Source organism: Neoarius graeffei, chromosome 1 (genome assembly GCF_027579695.1).
Source record: "Neoarius graeffei isolate fNeoGra1 chromosome 1, fNeoGra1.pri, whole genome shotgun sequence".
In the NCBI taxonomy this organism is placed as follows: domain Eukaryota; kingdom Metazoa; phylum Chordata; class Actinopteri; order Siluriformes; family Ariidae; genus Neoarius; species Neoarius graeffei.
Window position 1 is genome coordinate 24,886,164 of NC_083569.1, and position 19,883 is coordinate 24,906,046.

Sequence of the window (19,883 nt, forward strand, 5' to 3'; positions counted from 1 at the left end):
ATTTACAAGTCGGCGGCGCTGCACGCGTGACATTTGCGCCAGTCCATTCTTTTGTTTCCACATGGACTCTATCCTATTCTCTGCAGTGGTGTGTGTTCTTGATACCGAGTCTTTTGAAAAAGACACGAAAGCTCTTCAAATTCATCCTCAATCGTTGGCTTTTTGTTTGAGGATGATATCGAACCTTTTGCCACGGAGAAAGAAGTGGATGGATTTTTTTTTCCTAATTTTTTTTTTTTAATTAGGTTGGCTCGTTGGTCTAGGGGTATGATTCTCGCTTAGGGTGTGAGAAGTCTCAGGTTGAACTCCCAGATGAGCCCAGGTTTTACCTTAAATGGTCGATCTGGACTGGGGTATCAAGGATTTCACTTGGCTGAATCGTTCTTAAAGTGCTAGTCTAATGAAAGTTGCATCAGAAAATCCCTGGCTTGCTGTGTGTGATGTGCTCAAATACACTGTGAAGTTAGCAAATAAATGAAAAATTGGTTTGGAATTTTTTTTCTGCACCTGAATTGAGGAATGTGTAAAGGGCATTAGACACTGGATGTTTATTAATTTCCTTCTGCTTAACTCTGACAAAACTGAAGTACTTGTACCACATGCAGCTAGAAGTAAGTTTTCTGATTCCACAGTAACTCTGGATGGCCTTTCTGTTTCTTCACGTATAGCAGTAAAAGACCTCGGAGTGATTATTCACCCCAGTCTTTCATTCGAAACTCACATTGGGAAGGAAGCGGACGGGGGTGTTTTTTTTTTGTTTGTTTGTATGTTATTGAAGAGTAGGTTGGCTTGTTGGCCTAGGGGTATGAGTCTTGCTTAGGGTGTGAACAGTCCTGGGTTCAACTCTCAGACAAGCCCAGGTTTTACCTTAAACGGTTGATCTGGACTGGGGTGTCAGGGATTTCACTTGGGTGAATTGTTCTTCAAGTGCTCATCTAATGAAAGTTACATCAGAAGATGTAATGTGTGTGATGTGCTCAAATACACTGTAAAGTTGCCGGATAAATAAAAAAGTTGGTTTGTAAAATTATTTTTTGCATCTGAATTCTGTTCCAAAAATCACTAATAGCTTGTCCGCCATTATTAGTTCGCAGCGATTTACAAGTCGGCGGCGCTGCACGCGTGACATTTGCGCCAGTCCATTCTTTTGTTTCCACATGGACTCTATCCTATTCTCTGCAGTGGTGTGTGTTCTTGATACCGAGTCTTTTGAAAAAGACACGAAAGCTCTTCAAATTCATCCTCAATCGTTGGCTTTTTGTATGAGGACGTCGTCGAAACTTTTGCCACGGAGAAAGAAGCGGACGGATTTTTTTTTCCTAATTAATTTTTTTTTTTTTAAGTTTGGCTCGTTGGTCTAGGGGTATGATTCTCGCTTAGGGTGCGAGCAGTCCCAGGTTCAACTCTCGGACAAGCCCAGGTTTTACCTTAAATGGTGGATCTGGACTGGGATATCAGGGATGTCACGTGACTGAATTGTTCAAGTGCTCATCTAATGAAAGTTACATCAGAAAATCCCTGGCTTGCTGTGTGTGATATGCTCAAATACACTATAAAGTTGGTGAATAAATGAAAAATTGGTTTGAATTTTTTTTTTTTTGCACCTGAATTGAGGAATGTGTAAAGTACATTAGACACTGGATGCTTATTAATTTCCTTCTGCTTAACTCTGACAAAACTGAAGTACTTGTACTAGGACCACATGAATGAATGAATGAATGAATGAACCCTTTATTGTCACGAGTCACAAGTACCAGCAAAATTGGCCATCAACCCGTCCATACATATACACATACATACAGTTGACAGTGGGGGAGTAGACAGGACAGGAAGACAGGGATGGAAACAAAAAATACAGAGTAACATGAGGAGATGGGAGGAGAAAAAGCAACCCCCACAAAATGCTCCTGTGGGGAGTACAGTATGGGAACATAAAAAAAAACACCTCAGCACATAAGCACAAAATAAGTACTTTACAACATGAAAACTCAGGACTTGAGGGGGGCGGTCAGGGGAGGGGGGGAGGGGGGGCAGTGGGCAGAGGGGTGGAGATAACCCAGTGCAAGCAAGCAGCCGTCCATTCCTGCAGCCATGACGGCGCTGGTCATGCACCCGCTTGTCACACCGGGGGTAAAAAGTGGTGACCGTGGGAAGTGGGGGAAGGAATGCAAGAGCATCTCACTGCAGTGATCTTCAGGGGGAGTTGTTGTTCCAGCAATGGCCTTGACCGAGGCCAGTGCTGTCAGAGGGGGCCGAAAGCAGATAAGATTGGGATCGTTTGGTCTTGGGGCAAGTAGGCGCATTCTTTTACATGACTACTCTGGTTGTCCATTCTGGTCTCCAAATCGATCCATTTTCCTTTGCAAAGCCAAAAGCTTCTCCATGATGTTAACCATGTTGCGGTTCAAGTTCTGAATAGCCACAGTCTGAGTGCCGACAGCTTTGCCCACTGCTTCAATTATGTCGGGCAGCTTTATGGGGCTTTGGACAGCTGTCACCATTTTCTGATATCCTCAATAAACCAGGGCAATGCCTAGTCCAATCATATATATATATGCATGGGATTACAGCTGAGTTTGATACACGAGAGGAAATGCTGTCTTTGCAAGCCATGCATGGCACTACCAAAGGTGAGGATTTGTTTGAGCAAGGTATTTTGGCTATGAACAAATTTGAACTGCAGTTTGACAAGCTAAGTGGACCGGCTACAGACGGAGCCCCAGCCATGGTTGGCGCGCAGAAAGGATTGACTGCGTTGGTTAAAAAAGAAATGAGTCATCTCAGTCTGGATCCAAATGACTTGGTTGTGTGCCACTGTATCATACACCAAGAGAGCCTGTGTGCACATTCCCTGAAGCTCAATAATGTGATGACTACTGTTGTTTCCACCATCAACTTCATTAAAAGCAGAGGACTTAACAGTCACCAGTTTAAAGAGCTACTGACTGAGCTTGAGTCAGAGTATGGAGACCTGGTTTACCATTGTGAGGTGTGGTGGCTGAGTCATGCAGATATGCTTGCATGCTTCTACAACTTGAGGGAAGAAGTAAAGCAGTTCATGAAGATGAAGGGCAAACCAGTCGCAGAACTCAGTGATAGCAAGTGGCTGTGTGATTTGGCCTTCATGGTGGACATTACCAAGTACCTCTCAGAACTGAATGTTAAGCTCCAAGGTCCCAACCAGCTTTTCAGCTCACTGTTTTCAAATGTGAAATCATTTGACGTTAAACTGAAGCTGTGACAAGTGCAACTGGAAAGGGGAAACACTGTGCACTTTCCTACTTTGCAAGAACAAAAGCCTGCTGTGACATCTGAATATGCTGGGGAGTGTGCAAAACTACTCCAGGCCTTTGGAGAGAGGTTCCAGCTGATGAGAAGTTATGAGAAGGACCTGAACATATTTGAATGAATGAATGAATGAATTTATTTATTTTGAACATGTATAAAAATGTATGTAACTATTTGTACATACAAAAGAAAGAAAATGAAAAAAGTGACAAAAAGAATAAATAAAATAACATAAAGAGCTAAGACATTACAGTACACCACACATTGTTCGAAAAAGGAGTGGGAAGAAGTACAATACTTTTTTTTAATTTCCCACCCCTTTTTAACTACCCCGAAATCCAAACTACATTAATACACCTATAAAAATATATACCATATATACACTTCATGATTATCCATATAAATAAATAAATAAATAAATATATATATATATATATATATATATATATATATATATATATATATATATACACACACACACACATATATATACATACATCTACACACATACACATATACATACATACACATACACTTCATAAATATCTATATAAATATTTAGTTACAAAATTAAATATATACTTCATTCCATATATACACTTCATAAATATCTATATAAATGTATAATTACAAATATATATATATATATATATATATATATACTTTATACCATATATACACTTCATAAATATCTATATAAATATATAATTACAAAAATAAATATCTACTACATACCTATCCCTGTAAATATGAAGATATCTATCCCATAAATAAATATATACCATATACTAAGTTAGTTCTAATATAACAATCAACCCTATTCTATTTATCCCTCATCATCCTCCATTAACATACTTCCTCTTCTATATACTTATTTAAAAATATTTTTTGTACCTTTTTTTAAACAGATTTATATTTGCACTTTGTTTTATTTCTGTCTCCAGTCTGTTCCATAAAGTCACCCCACAGCTCGATACACACATGCTTTTCATATTTGTTCTAACCTTTGGTTTTTTAAAATTTAGGTCTCCCCTTAGATTATATCCCCCCTCTCTCTCACTAAACATTCCTTGTATATTTTTCGGCAATAGATTATTTCTTGCTTTGTACATTATTTGGGCTGTTCTGAATTTGACCAGATCCATAAATTTCAACATGTGTGATTTTATGAATAGTGAGTTTGTATGTTCTCTGTATCCTGTTTTGTTTTGTTTATTTGCAACACCATTCAATGTGGAACCAGCTGATGTGCCTGACAACCTACAGCACGAAATCACTGAGCTGCAAAGCAACAATGATCTCAAAGCTAGGTACAACAACCTTCCTCTGCTTTGCATCACGGTTTGGGACAGCCTACTGCTGTGAGCAGTTCTTCTCAGAACTGACCCTTGCAAAGAATCGGTTCTGCTCAAGACTAACTGACCCAAACCTGGAAAACCAGCTGCGAGTAGCATCGTCATCTCTACCATCTGACATCAGATGCCTCGCCAAAGAGAAACAGTTCCCAGCCTTCACATTAGGTCGGCCAGATATAATAATAAAATTTGGTAAAATATTATATATTGTAGCTTCTTCATTACATAAAATGCTCAAAGTGCTTTACATCAGTATATATAAAATCAATAAGAATACAAGACTAAAAACAGAACATTAAAACAATAAGAGGTGGATAAAATTTAAAAAGAAAATGGGAAGATTAAAACAGAAAGTTACACCAATAAAGTTGCTTTATTTGAATAGCATGAAAGAAAGCTAAAATAAATGGGCTGCATCTTAAAATTTTCAGCAGAGGTTATGGGTTAAAAAATTTAGTTTGGCCCCCACAGGATGTTATAAAACTCGAAATGGCCCTTGATAGGAAAAAGGTTCCCCACCCCTGCCCTAGACCAACAGGCCAAAATAAAGTGTCAACGTTTGAGATGGTTGCATGAGATGTGTGGAGGAAAGCAGGTTCATGTTACTTTTGCTTTCTTCAGAAAATCTCTATGGCTTTACTGATTTTGCTCTGTTCAACCAGGGCTATAATTAAATTCTCTTTGTATGTGAGACAAATTCCATAGCAAGGTCTTTTTTGTTGTTGACGTATCAACTTTATAGTCAGGGAGCATATGTAACCTACTTTGCAAAATTTCCTAAGTCTGGTTTCTCAGTATTAACCCTTTATTTACATCCCAAACAAATTATTTTTACTTGTTGTAATGTCAGCAATCACCATTTTCACCAAAAAAGGAAATGCTAAGTATCGCATGTAAAAACATAAAAAAACCCATATATCTGTATCACTGAAGTCCATTATAACATCTGTATTTTTTTAATTACCCATTTATGAACTTTATGTGAATAGAAATCATATATTTACATGATATTATCAAGTTACATTTAAAATGAGACATTTAAGTACATAGAGAACATAAAAAAGCCAGAAGCATTTTACACTATTGCTACAGAACTTGAGAATATTTATAGCTTATCTACATTCCAGAACTCAGCTCACAATCTCTCATTTTAGAAATTTCTGTGATACATTTATTACTAAGCTGCTAGCAGTTTTTTTTTTTTAAATGTCCAAACTACATCAAGAAATAACACTTTGCCTAAGGATTCAAGCACAAAACATGAAGATAAAAGCAGTTATTGGTAACACATATTAGGACCAGAACAGCCACTGGACTATTTTCAAAAGTAAACAATGTCACTTTCAGAACTAGACAATGTCAGTTTCCTCTGTATCTGCTGGACTGTCTGTTGTTCTGTATGGAGAGTGCACGGACAGATAAGCATCAGACATCAGACATTTCAGTAACTCTATAACTAACAGGTTCACTAGTTATCTACAATTTGTAAGAAAGAGTTATATTCTTAATTATGGCAGACATCTGAGACAAGCAAGCAAATGTACAAATAGGCAAAGATAGACACACAAAGAAGCGACTAACTTGCTGAAATATTTTTGCAACAAATCTCACAGAGTTATGGGACCCCAACAAAAAATCAGTCACCTTGTTAAACACTTTTTTTCATCAATTTTGAAACAAACATACTTTTAGATAAAGAATCTATAGAGTAACAAACTCCAAAAAGCAAAAAGTTATGTCAGTTGAATAGACTGAGCAGCACACCACCTCTGAGGTTCTAACTGATCCCACTCAGTAGTTTAGGTCCTTTTAGGGTTAAATGGGTATCTAATGTATGAACCCTGCTTTTGACCTGAGTAAAAAGGTTGTGTGCCACAAATAACACCTATTATGGATATAATAATTGCATATTAATGATGTAATACTTTTATACCAATTTCCTATATGTGGTTTCAGGGCTCTTTTTATGCACAACGATCCCCTGCATAATTAACTATGAAACAGCAGCCTACAAACATTACAAGAAGTCCAGATTTATGAATTTATATCTGAACTTGTATATTATTACCAAAAACAAGACTTGGTAAATTTTGCAAAATAGCCTCCAAATATAAACAAACACCACCTGACTATGTGCATTGATGGAGACTTGAGTGCAAAGTGCTTTGCAGAAATTGCACACCAAAGATACCTTCAGGTCCTCAGTCTCATCCACAGTGATCTCACTGAACATCAAACTGTCCAGACAGGGCCATTCTCACCAGCAGAAAGTGGTCTTCAGGTGATGAGAAATCACAAGCAACTTTCAGAGGGCAGTGTCCTCAATATACTGTACTTTCTTTTATCTGGATCATCTTCCCACCTTCAAAATACCCCTTACAGGCCCCCATTGAGGATTGAACTCACAACCCCTGGTTTACTAGACCAGTGCTCGCACCACTGAGCCCCTGTCTTGGTCCTCAAAATGGCCCACAGAACCTACGGGAACATCACTCACAACTTTAGTTCCTCGCTGCAGTTTGCTTCCGTTTACTATTTGCCTCACAAAAAAAGGACACACATTTTAAATAATGCAGTGTGTCAATCGTAGAGTGGGTTGTGGACTGTACATTCTGGCTACTTTCTCAAGTATTTTTCAAATTTTTACATAAAAAAAATGGATTTTGACTTAGTTTCTAAGAGCAATGTTTGTTTCCGGAGCATATATCCAAAACTATTCATGATACGGATTTGAAACTTGGTATACATATTAACAAGGTGATGTAGATGTGCCTTTTCATACAAAGAATTTTGAGAAATTTAAATTTTTCATGTTTCCATGGAAACAATTTCAGACTTTGTCTCTCAGGTTAGCCTGAGGGGGAGGTTTTGTTTCCGGAGCAGAACTTGAAAATTATGAGTGATATGGTCTTGAAAGTAAGTCTCAGATTACATCTGAGTAGTTTGCCATGATCGTATAGTGGTTAGTACTCTGCGTTGTGGCTGCAGCAACCCTGGTTCGAATCCGGGTCATGGCAAAAGAAAAAAAGCTACCTTAAGAGGCATAGTTTTGGGTTTACTGTCATTTGCACAGTTTTTATCTTCATTTATCACAATTCTTGATTTTTGCACTATTAATGCACAGTCACATGTACAAAGTGCATATATAGGTATTTTTTTTATCTGTTTATTGTAAAGTCAGCTTGTTGTTTTTTTAAATTCTATTTTATGTTGCACAGTGTTTCTTTTTCTTTTCACATGTTTGATAACTTGCTGCTGCAACAAAACAAATTCCCAGCTTGGGAGCTATCTGTCTATCTTAGTGATTACACAGCCTGATAATCACAATTCATTTTTTTATACCCCCACTCCAAAGAAGGGGGGGATATACTGGTTTACCTCTGTCCGTCCGTCTGTATCTCCGTCCATCTGAAACACCCTTTTTCTCAGCAACCACAAATCATAGCCACTTATGGCCCTTTTCCACTACCCTTTTTTAGCTCACTTCAGCTTGCTTCAGCTCACTTCAGCCCGACACGGCTCGCGTTTCGACTACCTCAGAACAGCACGACTCAGCTCGCTTCAGCCCTGCTTAGCACCCAAAACTTGCACGGTTTTGGAGTGGGGCTGAAGCAAGCCAAACCGAGCTGAGTGAGGCTGGGGGCATGAGCAGACACTCCCCTGTGCACTGATTGGTGAGGAGGAGTGTCCTCACATGCCCACACACGCCCCGCGAGCACGCTGGGATCTGTAAACACCGCAAACCCGGAAGAAGAAGAATTACGAATTACGAGAATTTCTGAAGCCTTATGCGCCTCGCCTCATCTATACGCTCTTGCCAGTGTCTGTTGGCGTTGTCGGTGACAACAAGCCACAGAACCAAGACCAGCAACACTAACGACTCCATGTCCTCCATGTTTATTGTTTACTATTCGGGTCGTGAGACTACTGCTTAAAAGATCACTGATGTCACTGTTTGCGCCGCTTAACGACATCACGTGACGTCCACCCACTTTCTCTAACTCCACCCAATGTGTCCACCCACTTCCAGCCAGCATGGTTCAGCGCGGTTGTAGTGGAAATGCAACTCCAACAGCCCCACTCAGCTCGACTCAGCCCAACTCAGCATGGCACGGCTCAGCCCGACTCAGCCGCGTTTGTAGTGGAAAAGCGGCAATTAGTACCAAACTTCAGCTTGGGGTTCTATACCGTGTATACCGTTTTCAGGTCTGTCCCACATCAACTTCCTGTTTACCAAATGAATGTATTTACGAAACATATAGGGTGGATTTACAAACTTTTCGAAACACTTTTCTCAGCAACTACAAATCACAACTGTTTGATATTTGGTACTGAACTTCAGCTTGGGGTTCTATACTGTGTATACTGTGTATACCATTTTCAGGTCTGTCGCACATCGACTATCTGTTTACCGACTGAATGTATTTATGAAATATATAGGGTGAATTTAGACGCTATTTCAAGAAGCAAAATGCTATTTCAAAATGACAGTTTACCAGGATGCTATTTGAAATACCTGGGGAGAACACTGCTCTTTACTTACTTGTTTCTGGGTTAATTATTTGTTGAAGTCAACATTCATAATAAGTGTCCTATTCCTTCAATTGCTTGTATTCTGATATAAGCGAGAGCGAGGGGATACGTAAGTGAGCAGTAGCTCACAGTTGATATTGTTTTGTAATTCATTTATTCAAATTGTCATAAATATGTATCATGATTTATCATTGCAATATATCATTACATGCTGAGTAAATATTATCATAAATAATGTTACACATGCAAACATTTGTATTAAAGCACACCCATTTGATCTATATAGGCCTTTAAAAGTGGGTGACTGGGAATATCGTGTGCTGGATATTGGATATACACGTGTGGAGTGTAACGAGAGAAGAGCAGGGCTCACCGACTCCACAGCCACACTGGGGGCGAGCCTCTCATCGATCTCCTTCAGCTTGTCAGCAAACAGCTGTCTGTCCTCTGTGGCGATGATGGACTCTACAGGTGTGCCCAAAACCTTCACACCATACTGCTGCAGTACGCCAATCTGAAACAGCACCACTCCTACCACAGGGTATCGTAGGTCGTAAGTTTAAGTATCCAGAAGTAGAGCTGCAGCTACAATCATTGACACCTTAATGATCTTTTGGCCATTGCAAAAGTAGAAGAGACTTTCAATACATAAATTGTGCATGAATAGTCACTCAAACTTCCACTGGAAAAAAATAAGTTGATTCATGATTACTTAGCGTGTCAGATGATGTGGCACCATTCCACAATTATTGACAATGAGATGAGAATGATTTTTTTAAATGGTATGTGGAATGAAGTTAACAAAGCAGTTTTTATTTAATTTTTTATATAGACTTGTATTAAGTCCAAAATATGTTTTATATAAATATATCAAAGTCAGTGCTTAGGTAAATGAGGAAGTAATCCGAACGTTTGTAAACAAATGAACTGATAATGTTTAACCTGTGTCAGAAAATCTTTTTGTTCCACTTTCTACCCACTTTCTAAGTATTTTTGTACATCACATTTTGTTAAATCACTCACTGTTGTTTGTATTAATTTCTAGGTTTGTAGTTTACCAATAAATGTCAACAGGCAATTGATATTATAACCACATGAAAATCCAGGTAAAATGTCGCATGTCAGTTCTCGAACCAAAACTTTATATTTCTATATCTAAAAATATAAAATGTCTGATATTGTAATATATGGTAGATATTTACAACAAACTGCAAAAAAAATTCAAAATGGAATAGAAAAACCTGAATATTTCAAGCATGTAATTTATAATACATATATAAATATATATATGCTAGGAATTTGATTTTGGTCTAATTCTATTGATTTCAATCGGATTCCAAATACTCTCTAAGCATTCCATTCTGTTATGAATCAGGAAAAAATTATGATAAATCACAGCACTTATATTTTTTTTAAGTACTTCATCTGCTTCAAAAATGCTACACAAAGATCGATCCACAGTTGTAAATGTCACTTAATTCCACAGGGTGTCGATAATGGTGGACACCGGTGAAAGTGATCATGATGATCAACACCTCACATGACTTCTCAAACGCATGATAAGATACAAAATGTGGACTGTCAAATGAAGGAGTAAGAAACAAAGTAGATTTCGACAAGGATATCATGAAATATCGGTGAATTTGAGAAGTAAAAACATGTCCATGATCTTTCCACCATACTTACATGCGATGATAGCATTTGGGTTTTCCTCAACTTGCTCATCATGCTAAAAAAAAATTCCATCTCAGGTAATGAGCTGTGTCATCAGATGACAAGATCAAAGGGCGAGGGGTGTCTTCCGGTTGATTAATTAACCAATAAAAACTGTTGTAACTGAAACTCACCTTTGTAAAATTGTTTTCAATTGGTAAATCTGAAAAAGTGTCAGTAATTATGTACTGTTGATAACTGTAGCTGCCAATCTATATCTACACATGTAGAGATATAATTCAGAACAGGTCTCACCACAGTTGAGTGCCGTTTGTCCGCCCATGGAGAGCAGGATGCCATCCGGACTCTCGGCTTTGACCACCTCCTTCACAAATTGGGGTGTTATGGCCAAGAAGTAGACTGTGTCTGCCTGCTTGGTTCCCACATCGTTAGTCTGCACCAAGGCGCTGGTCAGGTTCATCAGCACTGTCTTCAGGTTCTCCTCCTGCACACAGTGCAACAGGGTGGATATTTACTCTGCTCCAGTGCAACAGGTCTAATTAGCAAAAGCTGCATTTCCTCCACAAACTCCATCATGGCAATAAAAGATCATACTAGCATCAAATCTAAAATTCTCATCTCATTATCTCTAGCCGCTTTATCCTGTTCTACAAGGTCACAGGCAAGCTGGAGCCTATCCCAGCTGACTACAGGCGAAAGGCAGGGTACACCCTGGACAAGTTGCCAAGTCATCACAGGGCTGACACATAGACACAGACAACCATTCACACCTGTGGTCAACTTAGAGTCACCAGTTAACCTAAATTGCATGTCTTCGGACTGTGGGGGAAACCAGAGCACCTGAAGGAAACCCATGCGGGCACAGGGAGAACATGCAAACTCCGCACAGAATGGCCCTCGCCAGCCACGGGGCTCGAACGCAGACCTTCTTGTTGTGAGGCGACAGCGCTAACCACTACACCACCATGCTGCCCATCTAAAATTTTAATTCTCGCTAATGTGCAAAGTCAGCTTAGACAGAGTTTACTGATATACTGCTCTGATGAGCTCCGAAGGTTAGCTATCACAGATTCCTTTCACTTTGTTTGTCTTGATTTCTTGAATTGCTGACTGACCTCAGTATCTCCAACTCACATTTTTCAACAGGCTTGTCATATTCACACCATCCACTATGAAATTCTAACTCTCACTCGAGTGCAAAGTCAGCTGAGACAGCTTTCACAAACTGAAAATATGATGCTTACCTGCTTGTATTCTTAAAGCTGCTGGTGAAAAGCAAGCTGCTGTCCTGAAAAGGAACTTTTCACCACCTTCCACCCAACTGCTCTCATTGAACAATGAAGCAACAAATGCTTCCTGAGGCATGCCCCAAAAGTGTGAGAAGCATGCCAGGGACTCCATGTGAGGAGATTGGGTTGCTTTAGTGGCAAAACCCTTGAAGCTCACCGACTGATATTCAAGCAAATGGGAGTCAGAATACACTCCCCCAGAACAAAAGTCCGCTTCTGGGCAGTTGCCCACTTGAAAATAAACAAACAACCAATGGAAACTCAGGCATGGTTCCAGAGAGCAACGAGCAGGCCAGGAAGGGCAGGTTGGGGAGCTTGCGGTTGTTAGTTGGACAAACCCTGAAACACAGCTGTAGTGTATTTATTAATTAATTAGTCTGTGAGGTATTTATAATCACATTGTCTGTTATCACCCAGATGAGGATGGGTTCCCTCAAAGTTTCTTCTTTTTGTTGCCTCAGGAGTTGCCACTGTCACCTCAGGTTTGCTCAGTCGGCATAAATTTATATCTGGCTTTTATATAGTTCTGTAAAGTTGCTTTGCAACAATGTCTATTGTTAATAGCTCTATACAAATAAAATAAAATTGAATTGAATATAAAACCAGGATGCTGCAGGAGCTCAACAATCTGACAACACTGTAAGTGACACTGTCATGTGATGTTGTGGGGGCGGAGCTTCATGATGCTTTTTGAACCTTTATGATGTTACCATATTAGCTTACAGAAAGTCCTCAGAATATTTTAATTCAGCGAAGACAATTCATCATGTTCACTGTTATATTAATGTGTCTATGGCTTTCACTTGGTGAGTTCTGATTTTTTTTTTATATTATGTGTTGAATTAATAATTAATTAATCTGTGTGATGTTAAGAAACAGCAGAATGTGGGTCTGACTTGTGTAGTTCTGGCTTGATTATGTAAAGGTTCAAAACATTATGTTCTCTATGACAGGTGACTCCATGGCAGATTCAGTAGAGCCACTTTTCACTCGTGAAGTTGTACATGAAGGTGATGATGTCACTCTGTCCTGCAGCTACAGAAAATTCACTGGTACAGTCAACAACCTGCAATGGTACATACAGCATCCAAAATCTACACCCGAGTTCCTTCTTTATATTGTCCCAAGTGGAGCTCTAAGTCCCAACCTTCCCCCAAGAATGGCTGCTAAAATTAATAAAGATAATAACCAAGTGAATCTGCTCATCTCCTCTGCTGCTGTATCAGACTCTGCACTATACTACTGTGCTCTGCAGCCCACAATGACAGGAAATCCAACTGCACTGGACAAAAACTTTCACAAAGTTTTGTTTATATTGCAGGCAGATCTGCTGATGATTTTGAGAAATTTTTGATGGGAATCTCATTTTCTCTCTGAATATTTATTAATGGATTATATTGGTGCCACATGTTGTATAGTAGTATCGTAATCAGTAAAACTCAGTTTATTTTTATCGCACTTTTAACAGTCGTCATTGTCGCAAAGCAGCTTTACAGAAAATTAAAAGACTTTAAACATGAGCTAATTTTATCCCTAGTTTATCCCCTAATTTATAATAAAACAGTTTTATTATACTGAAGACAAAAGAACTCATAAGTTCCATAATTTGCATGCTCTTCAAACTAATTTTACTGAATTCTCTTTTTTTTTACTTTTTTATTTATAAACTTTTTTTCACGTTAAGAACAACTAGCTTCCAAATAGAAGCTCAAATGTCCAATTGAACAAATTATTTCTATTTGGCAACCAGAAAAGTAGCATCATAGAAAGTCAGAAAAATGCTGTATTGAAATCACTGCTGCAGTCAACAGCATTGCCATCGACAACTGAAATTTATTTGATTATTTAGTTTATATATCCATAAGATGTATAACCTATATTCTGTCCATAATAATAAGGATATAATAGCTTATATCACAAATCTTTAGATGTGGGTGAAGAAACAATTGTCAGATCTCAAACATGCCACAAAAATTATACAGTTGTGGAGTTTCTTATTTCCTCATTTTCATGATGTTTCAGGCAGCAGTGGTGTTCAGACTTCAGCTAGACAAACTGGTCTGGAGCCACCCACAGAGCCAAGCAACCACGAGCTATGAGAGATAGCATGTGCCTGGTCAACTTCATTTCATTTGCTAATATACATCAATTCCTGCATTTCACATCTGCAACACATTCCAGGAAAAGTTGGGATGGGGAAATTTAGGGCTAGTGATGAGGTAAAACAATTAAACAATGATGTAATTTGAAACAGATGATACCAACAGGTGATTGTAATCATGATTTGGTACAAAATCGATATCCAGGAAAGGTCTAGTCTTTGAGGAGCAAAGATGGGCCGAGGATTTCCAGTTTGTCAACAAATGCATGAGAAAATTATTGAAATGTTGAGAAACAAATGTTCCTCAAGGAAAGAAAGGAAGGGATTTGAATATTTTGCCCTCTACATTGCATAATATCATCAAATGATTCAAGGAATATGGAGGAGTTTCAGTGCACAAGCCTCAGCTGAACACCTGTGATCTCTGATCTCTCAGACGGCACTGCATCAAAAACCATCATTCATCTACAGCTGATATAACCACATGGGCTCGGGATTACTTTGGCAATTCTTTGTCAAGCTCTACAATACAGAGTTACATCCACAAATACCAGTTAAATTTTCAATGTGCAAAAAAGAAACCTGATGTTGACTATGTCCAGATGTGCTGTTGGATGGACCATCTCACAGTGGAAATGTGTCTTGTGGTCAGGCAAATCAGTGTTCCAGGTCTTTTTTTTTTTTGTAAAAATGGACACTGTGTACTTTGGACCAAAAGTGAAAAGGACCATCCAGACAGTTACCAACAACAAATCTGAAAGCCAGGGTTTGTCATGGTATGGGGTTGTGTCAGCGCCCTTGGTAACACACTTCTGTGATGGCAGTGTTAATTCAGAAAAGTACACTGAGATTTTTGGAGTAACATATGCTGCCTTCAAGATGATGCCTCGATGACACAGTAACTTTTTTCAGATATGGTTCAGCTGTTAGCGAATGACCATAATGGCAGTTGGACATTCATCTTTCATACAAAAACCTCAGCTGGAGTCGTCACTGAACTAATTTGTCACAGTATTTGTGTTAACACTATTTACGATGTTAAGAACTATTTTCAGGAGTTAAAAAATACTATAATGGCCACTTAAGCAGGACAATAATTATAATTCTTTGTTCATGGACCAATAAAGTAAAACAAAACTGGAAAGAGGGTTATATTTTTGTATAAATGTTAAATCTTGAGACACAGCCCAGGCCTCTAACTCCAAAAGATCTACCATATTTAAGAGGTGAAGTTGGATGCAGTGAGTTGATCAGCAACAGTGGGATTGTTCTGTGTTGTATTGGTGATTTAGTTCACTGTGACTGATACTGTGAAGTGATGATCTGTACAAAGTTATGCTCCAACAGCAGAACTTCCTGGGTGTGGCCTTCTAGAAATGTGTTCCCTCATGTGTAAAGTTCAGCACATACAGCAAGCACTATTATACAGGATCCTCACAGAGCTGTGTTCAGAAATGGCTCAACTATACAACTTCCTGTACAAAGTGAGATACATCCCACTGATTCTCACTGTCACTACAGGTAATTAACTTTCATCAGATCATTAACTGTATTCCTTAATACCCATGTTTTAAATACAAATTCTTGAAATGAGTGTTTTGGGTTTGTTTACAAAAATACTTCACAGATTTATTTCTTTATGTTCCTCTTTACAACAGGCAGTTTTGCTGATGAAATTTGGCCGACAGATGAAGATGCCATTGTCAGGAAAGAAACAGACACTGTTACTCTGAAATGTTCATTTGAGTCAGCCAGCGAGTACATTTTGCTTTACTGGTACAAACAATATCCTAACAGCGCACCACAGTTTTTACTGTATAAACGTGCAAGGTCAAGTGGAGGTGATGATAGCACTCCTGAAGATCATCGATTAGAGTCAAAAACAACCAGAGACTCCACTGAACTTACTATCAGAGGTCTAAAGCTCTCAGATTCTGCGCTCTATCACTGTGCTCTTAGAGAGGGAGCACAGTAATACAGAGTCAATGAAAGGCTTTACAAAAACATACAAATGTTATTCAGGAAGTTTCTAAAACCTCATCAAAGATACTCTCTTTACCAAATTATTATCAGTTAACCACACACACAAACAAAGGTTGTGGTAACATCTGCAGCTAAAAGTAAAAGCAAATTAAAATAAAGATGGTTTAAATGTGGTGCAACTTTAAACAAGGACACATTTATCACAGTAAATTCACAAACTGACATTTTTCAAAAATGTTTTACTGACATTACCAGAGCCATTGTGTCAGGTGTTGTTGGTGTGAACTACTCTGGATTAAAGGTCCTGACCTTTTCTGGCCAGTTTTCCCCACAATACATAGTGCTCAATTTTAATTATTTTTAATTAATTAATTATGCATGTACATAAAAATGCATGTTATTTTGCTGGATGGGAGCTCAGGCAGTGGCCTTTTACAAAGATGAAATGGATGAATAATAAAATGGCAGCAGTACATGCATCCAATCATTCAGATAGAAAGGAACCTGAAAAAGAAATCTCTAAGCCAACTCTTGTTCTTGACTTTTCCCCACTATATAATTATCACACCTCCTGTAGATTTGTTCATATCATACATTGTGTGTGTGTGTGTGTTTTCAGTCAGTCTGTGAACTGTATATAAGTTGTAATTACAGTTGTGTGTGTGCTTTACACACTTCCACCTTCCCTGAGTCAGTTAATCCTTTCCTTTACAAACCCGAGTCCCTCAGTCTCTCATCCTGATGCCTGCGCTACTCGTAAAATGATGTGCAGACAATAATTTGTGAACTAATTTATTAAATATATTTCTGCCCACCATGATTTGTTTTGCAAGTTTAGAAAAATTATAGTGTATTTTAGCAATATAAATGATATGCTCTATAAATATAAATGGTAATATAAATGATATACTCTCAAAATAAATATTCAGTTGGATGCTTTTGGACATTGCCGGTTCTCTCTAAGTTGCTCTGGACATACAAGCATATTATAAACCACACAGAACTACAATTATTAGCTATTATATGCTCAAGCTATTTTTTCTCTGAATTGCTTAGTTTGTTCCTAAAAAAAACAAATTATAGGTAGGTATTAACTCATAAGAACCCGGATCCATTTCCCCTTCAAGGAAAATTATAGGGAATATACCGTAAAACAGACCAAATGGACCACACATTTCTAATTTTTTTTTTTTTTTTTTTTTTAATTCTGACCCCTACTGGCAAAGATCTGGAGAGTTGCATAAATGTCACATTGGGCATTTATAGTAAATTTATTCCTTATTTGAAAATAAATCAGCTTGACAGGGTTTTTGTGCCAGTCCGTTCTTTTGTTTCCACACGGACTGTATCCTATTCTCTGCAGTGGCGTGCGTTCTTGATACCGAGTCTTTTGAAAAAGACACAAAAGCTCTTCAGATTCGTCCTCAATCGTTGGCTCTTTGGATGAGGATGACATCGAACCTTTTGCCACGGAGAAAGAAGCGGATGGATTTTTTTTTCCTAATTTATTCTTTGCTTTAGGTAGTTGGTCTAGGGGTATGATTCTCGTTTAGGGTGCGAGAGGGCCCGGGTTCAACTCCCGGACGAGCCCAGGCTTTACCTTAAATGGTCGATCTGGACTGGGGTATCAGGGATGTCGCTGGAGTGTGTCTTTCTTAAAGTGCGAGTCTAATGAAAGTGACATCAGAAAATCCCTGCCTTGCCGTGTGTGATGTGCTCGAATACCCTGTAAAGTTGCCGGATAAATCAAAAGATGATTTTGAAAACTGCTTTTTTGCATCTGAATTCTGTTCCAAAAATCACTCAAAGCTCGGCCGCCATTATTAGTTCGCAGCGATTTACAGGTCGGCGGCGCTGCACGCATGACATCGTTTGCGCCAGTCCTTTCTTTTGTTTCCACACGGACTGTATCCTATTCTCTGCAGTGGCGTGCGTTCTTGATACCGAGTCTTTTGGAAAAGACACGAAAGCTCTTCAAACTCGTCCTCAATCGTTGGCTCTTTGGATTAGGATGACATCGAACCTTTTGCCACGGAGAAAGAAGCGGACGGATTTTTTTTTCCTAATTTATCCTTTGCTTTAGATAGATTGGCTGGTTGGTCTAGGGGTATGATTCTCGCTTAGGGTGCGAGAGGTCCCAGGTCCAACTCCCGGACGAGCCCAGGCTTTACCTTAAATGGTCGATCTGGACTGGGGTATCAGGGATGTCGCTGGAGTGCGTCTTTCTTAAAGTGTGAGTCTAATGAAAGTGACATCAGAAAATCCCTGCCTTGCCGTGTGTGATGTGCTCGAATACACTGTCAAGTTGGCAAATAAATGAAAAATTGGTTTGGATTCCTTTTTCTGCACCTGAATTGAGGAATGTGTAAAGGACATTAGACACTGGATGCTTATTAATTTGCTTCTGCTTAACTCTGACAAAACTGAAGTACTTGTCCTGGGACCACATGCAGCTCGAAGTAAGTTTTCTGATTCCACAGTAACTCTGGATGGCCTTTCTGTTTCTTCACGTGTAGCAGTAAAAGACCTCGGAGTGATTATTCACCCCAGACTTTCATTCGAAACTCACATTGGGAAGGAACGGATGTTTTTTTTTTTTTTTTTTTTTTTTGTGTGGCAGACCTGTAGGTTGTCTTGTTGGTCTAGGGGTATGATTCTTGCTTTGGTTGTGAGAGGTCCTGGGTTCAACTCCCGGACAAGCCCAAGTTTTACCTTAAATCCTTAAATGGTCGATCTGGACCGGGGTATCAGGGATTTCACTTGGCTGAATTGTTCTTCAAGTGCTCATCTCATGAAAGTTCCATCAGAAGGTGTGATGTGCTCAAATACACTGTAAAGTTGCCGGATAAATCAAAAAATGATTTTGAAAACTGCTTTTTTGCATCTGAGTTCTGTTCCAAAAATCACTAAAAGCTCGGCCGCCATTATTAGTTCGCAGCGATTTACAGGTCGGCGGCACTGCACACGTGACATCGTTTGCGCCAGTCCGTTCTTTTGTTTCCACATGGATTGTATCCTATTCTCTGCAGTGGCGTGCGTTCTTGATACCGAGTCTTTTGAAAAAGACACGAAAGACAAACGCGCGGGTGCCTGTGTCCTTCAGTCACGCCCAGGTTTGCGCAAACCGATGCTATTCGACTACATGCAACGTAAGCGAAAAGCAGAAGGAGCAGCCCTCCGTCACCTCCTTGGCAAGGCAGTGACGAGCAACCGATCCGTTCCTGCTGTTTCCTCCCAAGTGCCTCGCCATGCTCTCTGCCTTTCATCAGAGCAACGAAGCGTTAAAGAGTGTGCGTTGGCCAGGAATCAAACCCAAGCCAACTGCTTCGAAGGCAGCTATGCTAGCCACTATACCACCAACGCTACAGGCTGGGGACAAATGCCTCAGTGCCATTGCTTCTGTATTTGAGGCCCAGGCAACAGCTGATCGGTAAGAGCTTTGTGGTTTCTGTAGTGTAGTGGTTATCATGTTCGTCTTACACGCGAAAAGTCCCCGGGCCGAAACAGTGGCTGGTTGGTTAATTCATTTATTTTTTTGAACTCAGCAGTGAGTGACTGCTGAGCTGTGATCTCTTCTCTGTCCGTGCCAACTACGGAAGCAAGTATTTGCTTTCGACCAGCCAATGTCGAACAAATCTTAAACAGTGACTCTCCAGTTCT

General features: G+C 39.2%; 1 protein-coding gene across 1 annotated transcript; it reads right to left on the reverse strand.

Moving 5' to 3' along the window:
• Positions 1 to 9,466: 9,466 nt before the first annotated feature.
• Positions 9,467 to 19,473, reverse strand: LOC132884330 (carbamoyl-phosphate synthase [ammonia], mitochondrial-like). The gene is made up of 4 exons (XM_060918173.1): positions 19,408 to 19,473; positions 11,145 to 11,334; positions 9,550 to 9,707; positions 9,467 to 9,496 (listed from the first exon to the last, which is right to left on the reverse strand). Exons 1-4 carry the CDS (start codon positions 19,471 to 19,473, stop codon positions 9,467 to 9,469), a joined length of 444 nt encoding a protein of 147 aa, XP_060774156.1.
• Between the last annotated feature and the right edge of the window lie 410 nt (positions 19,474 to 19,883).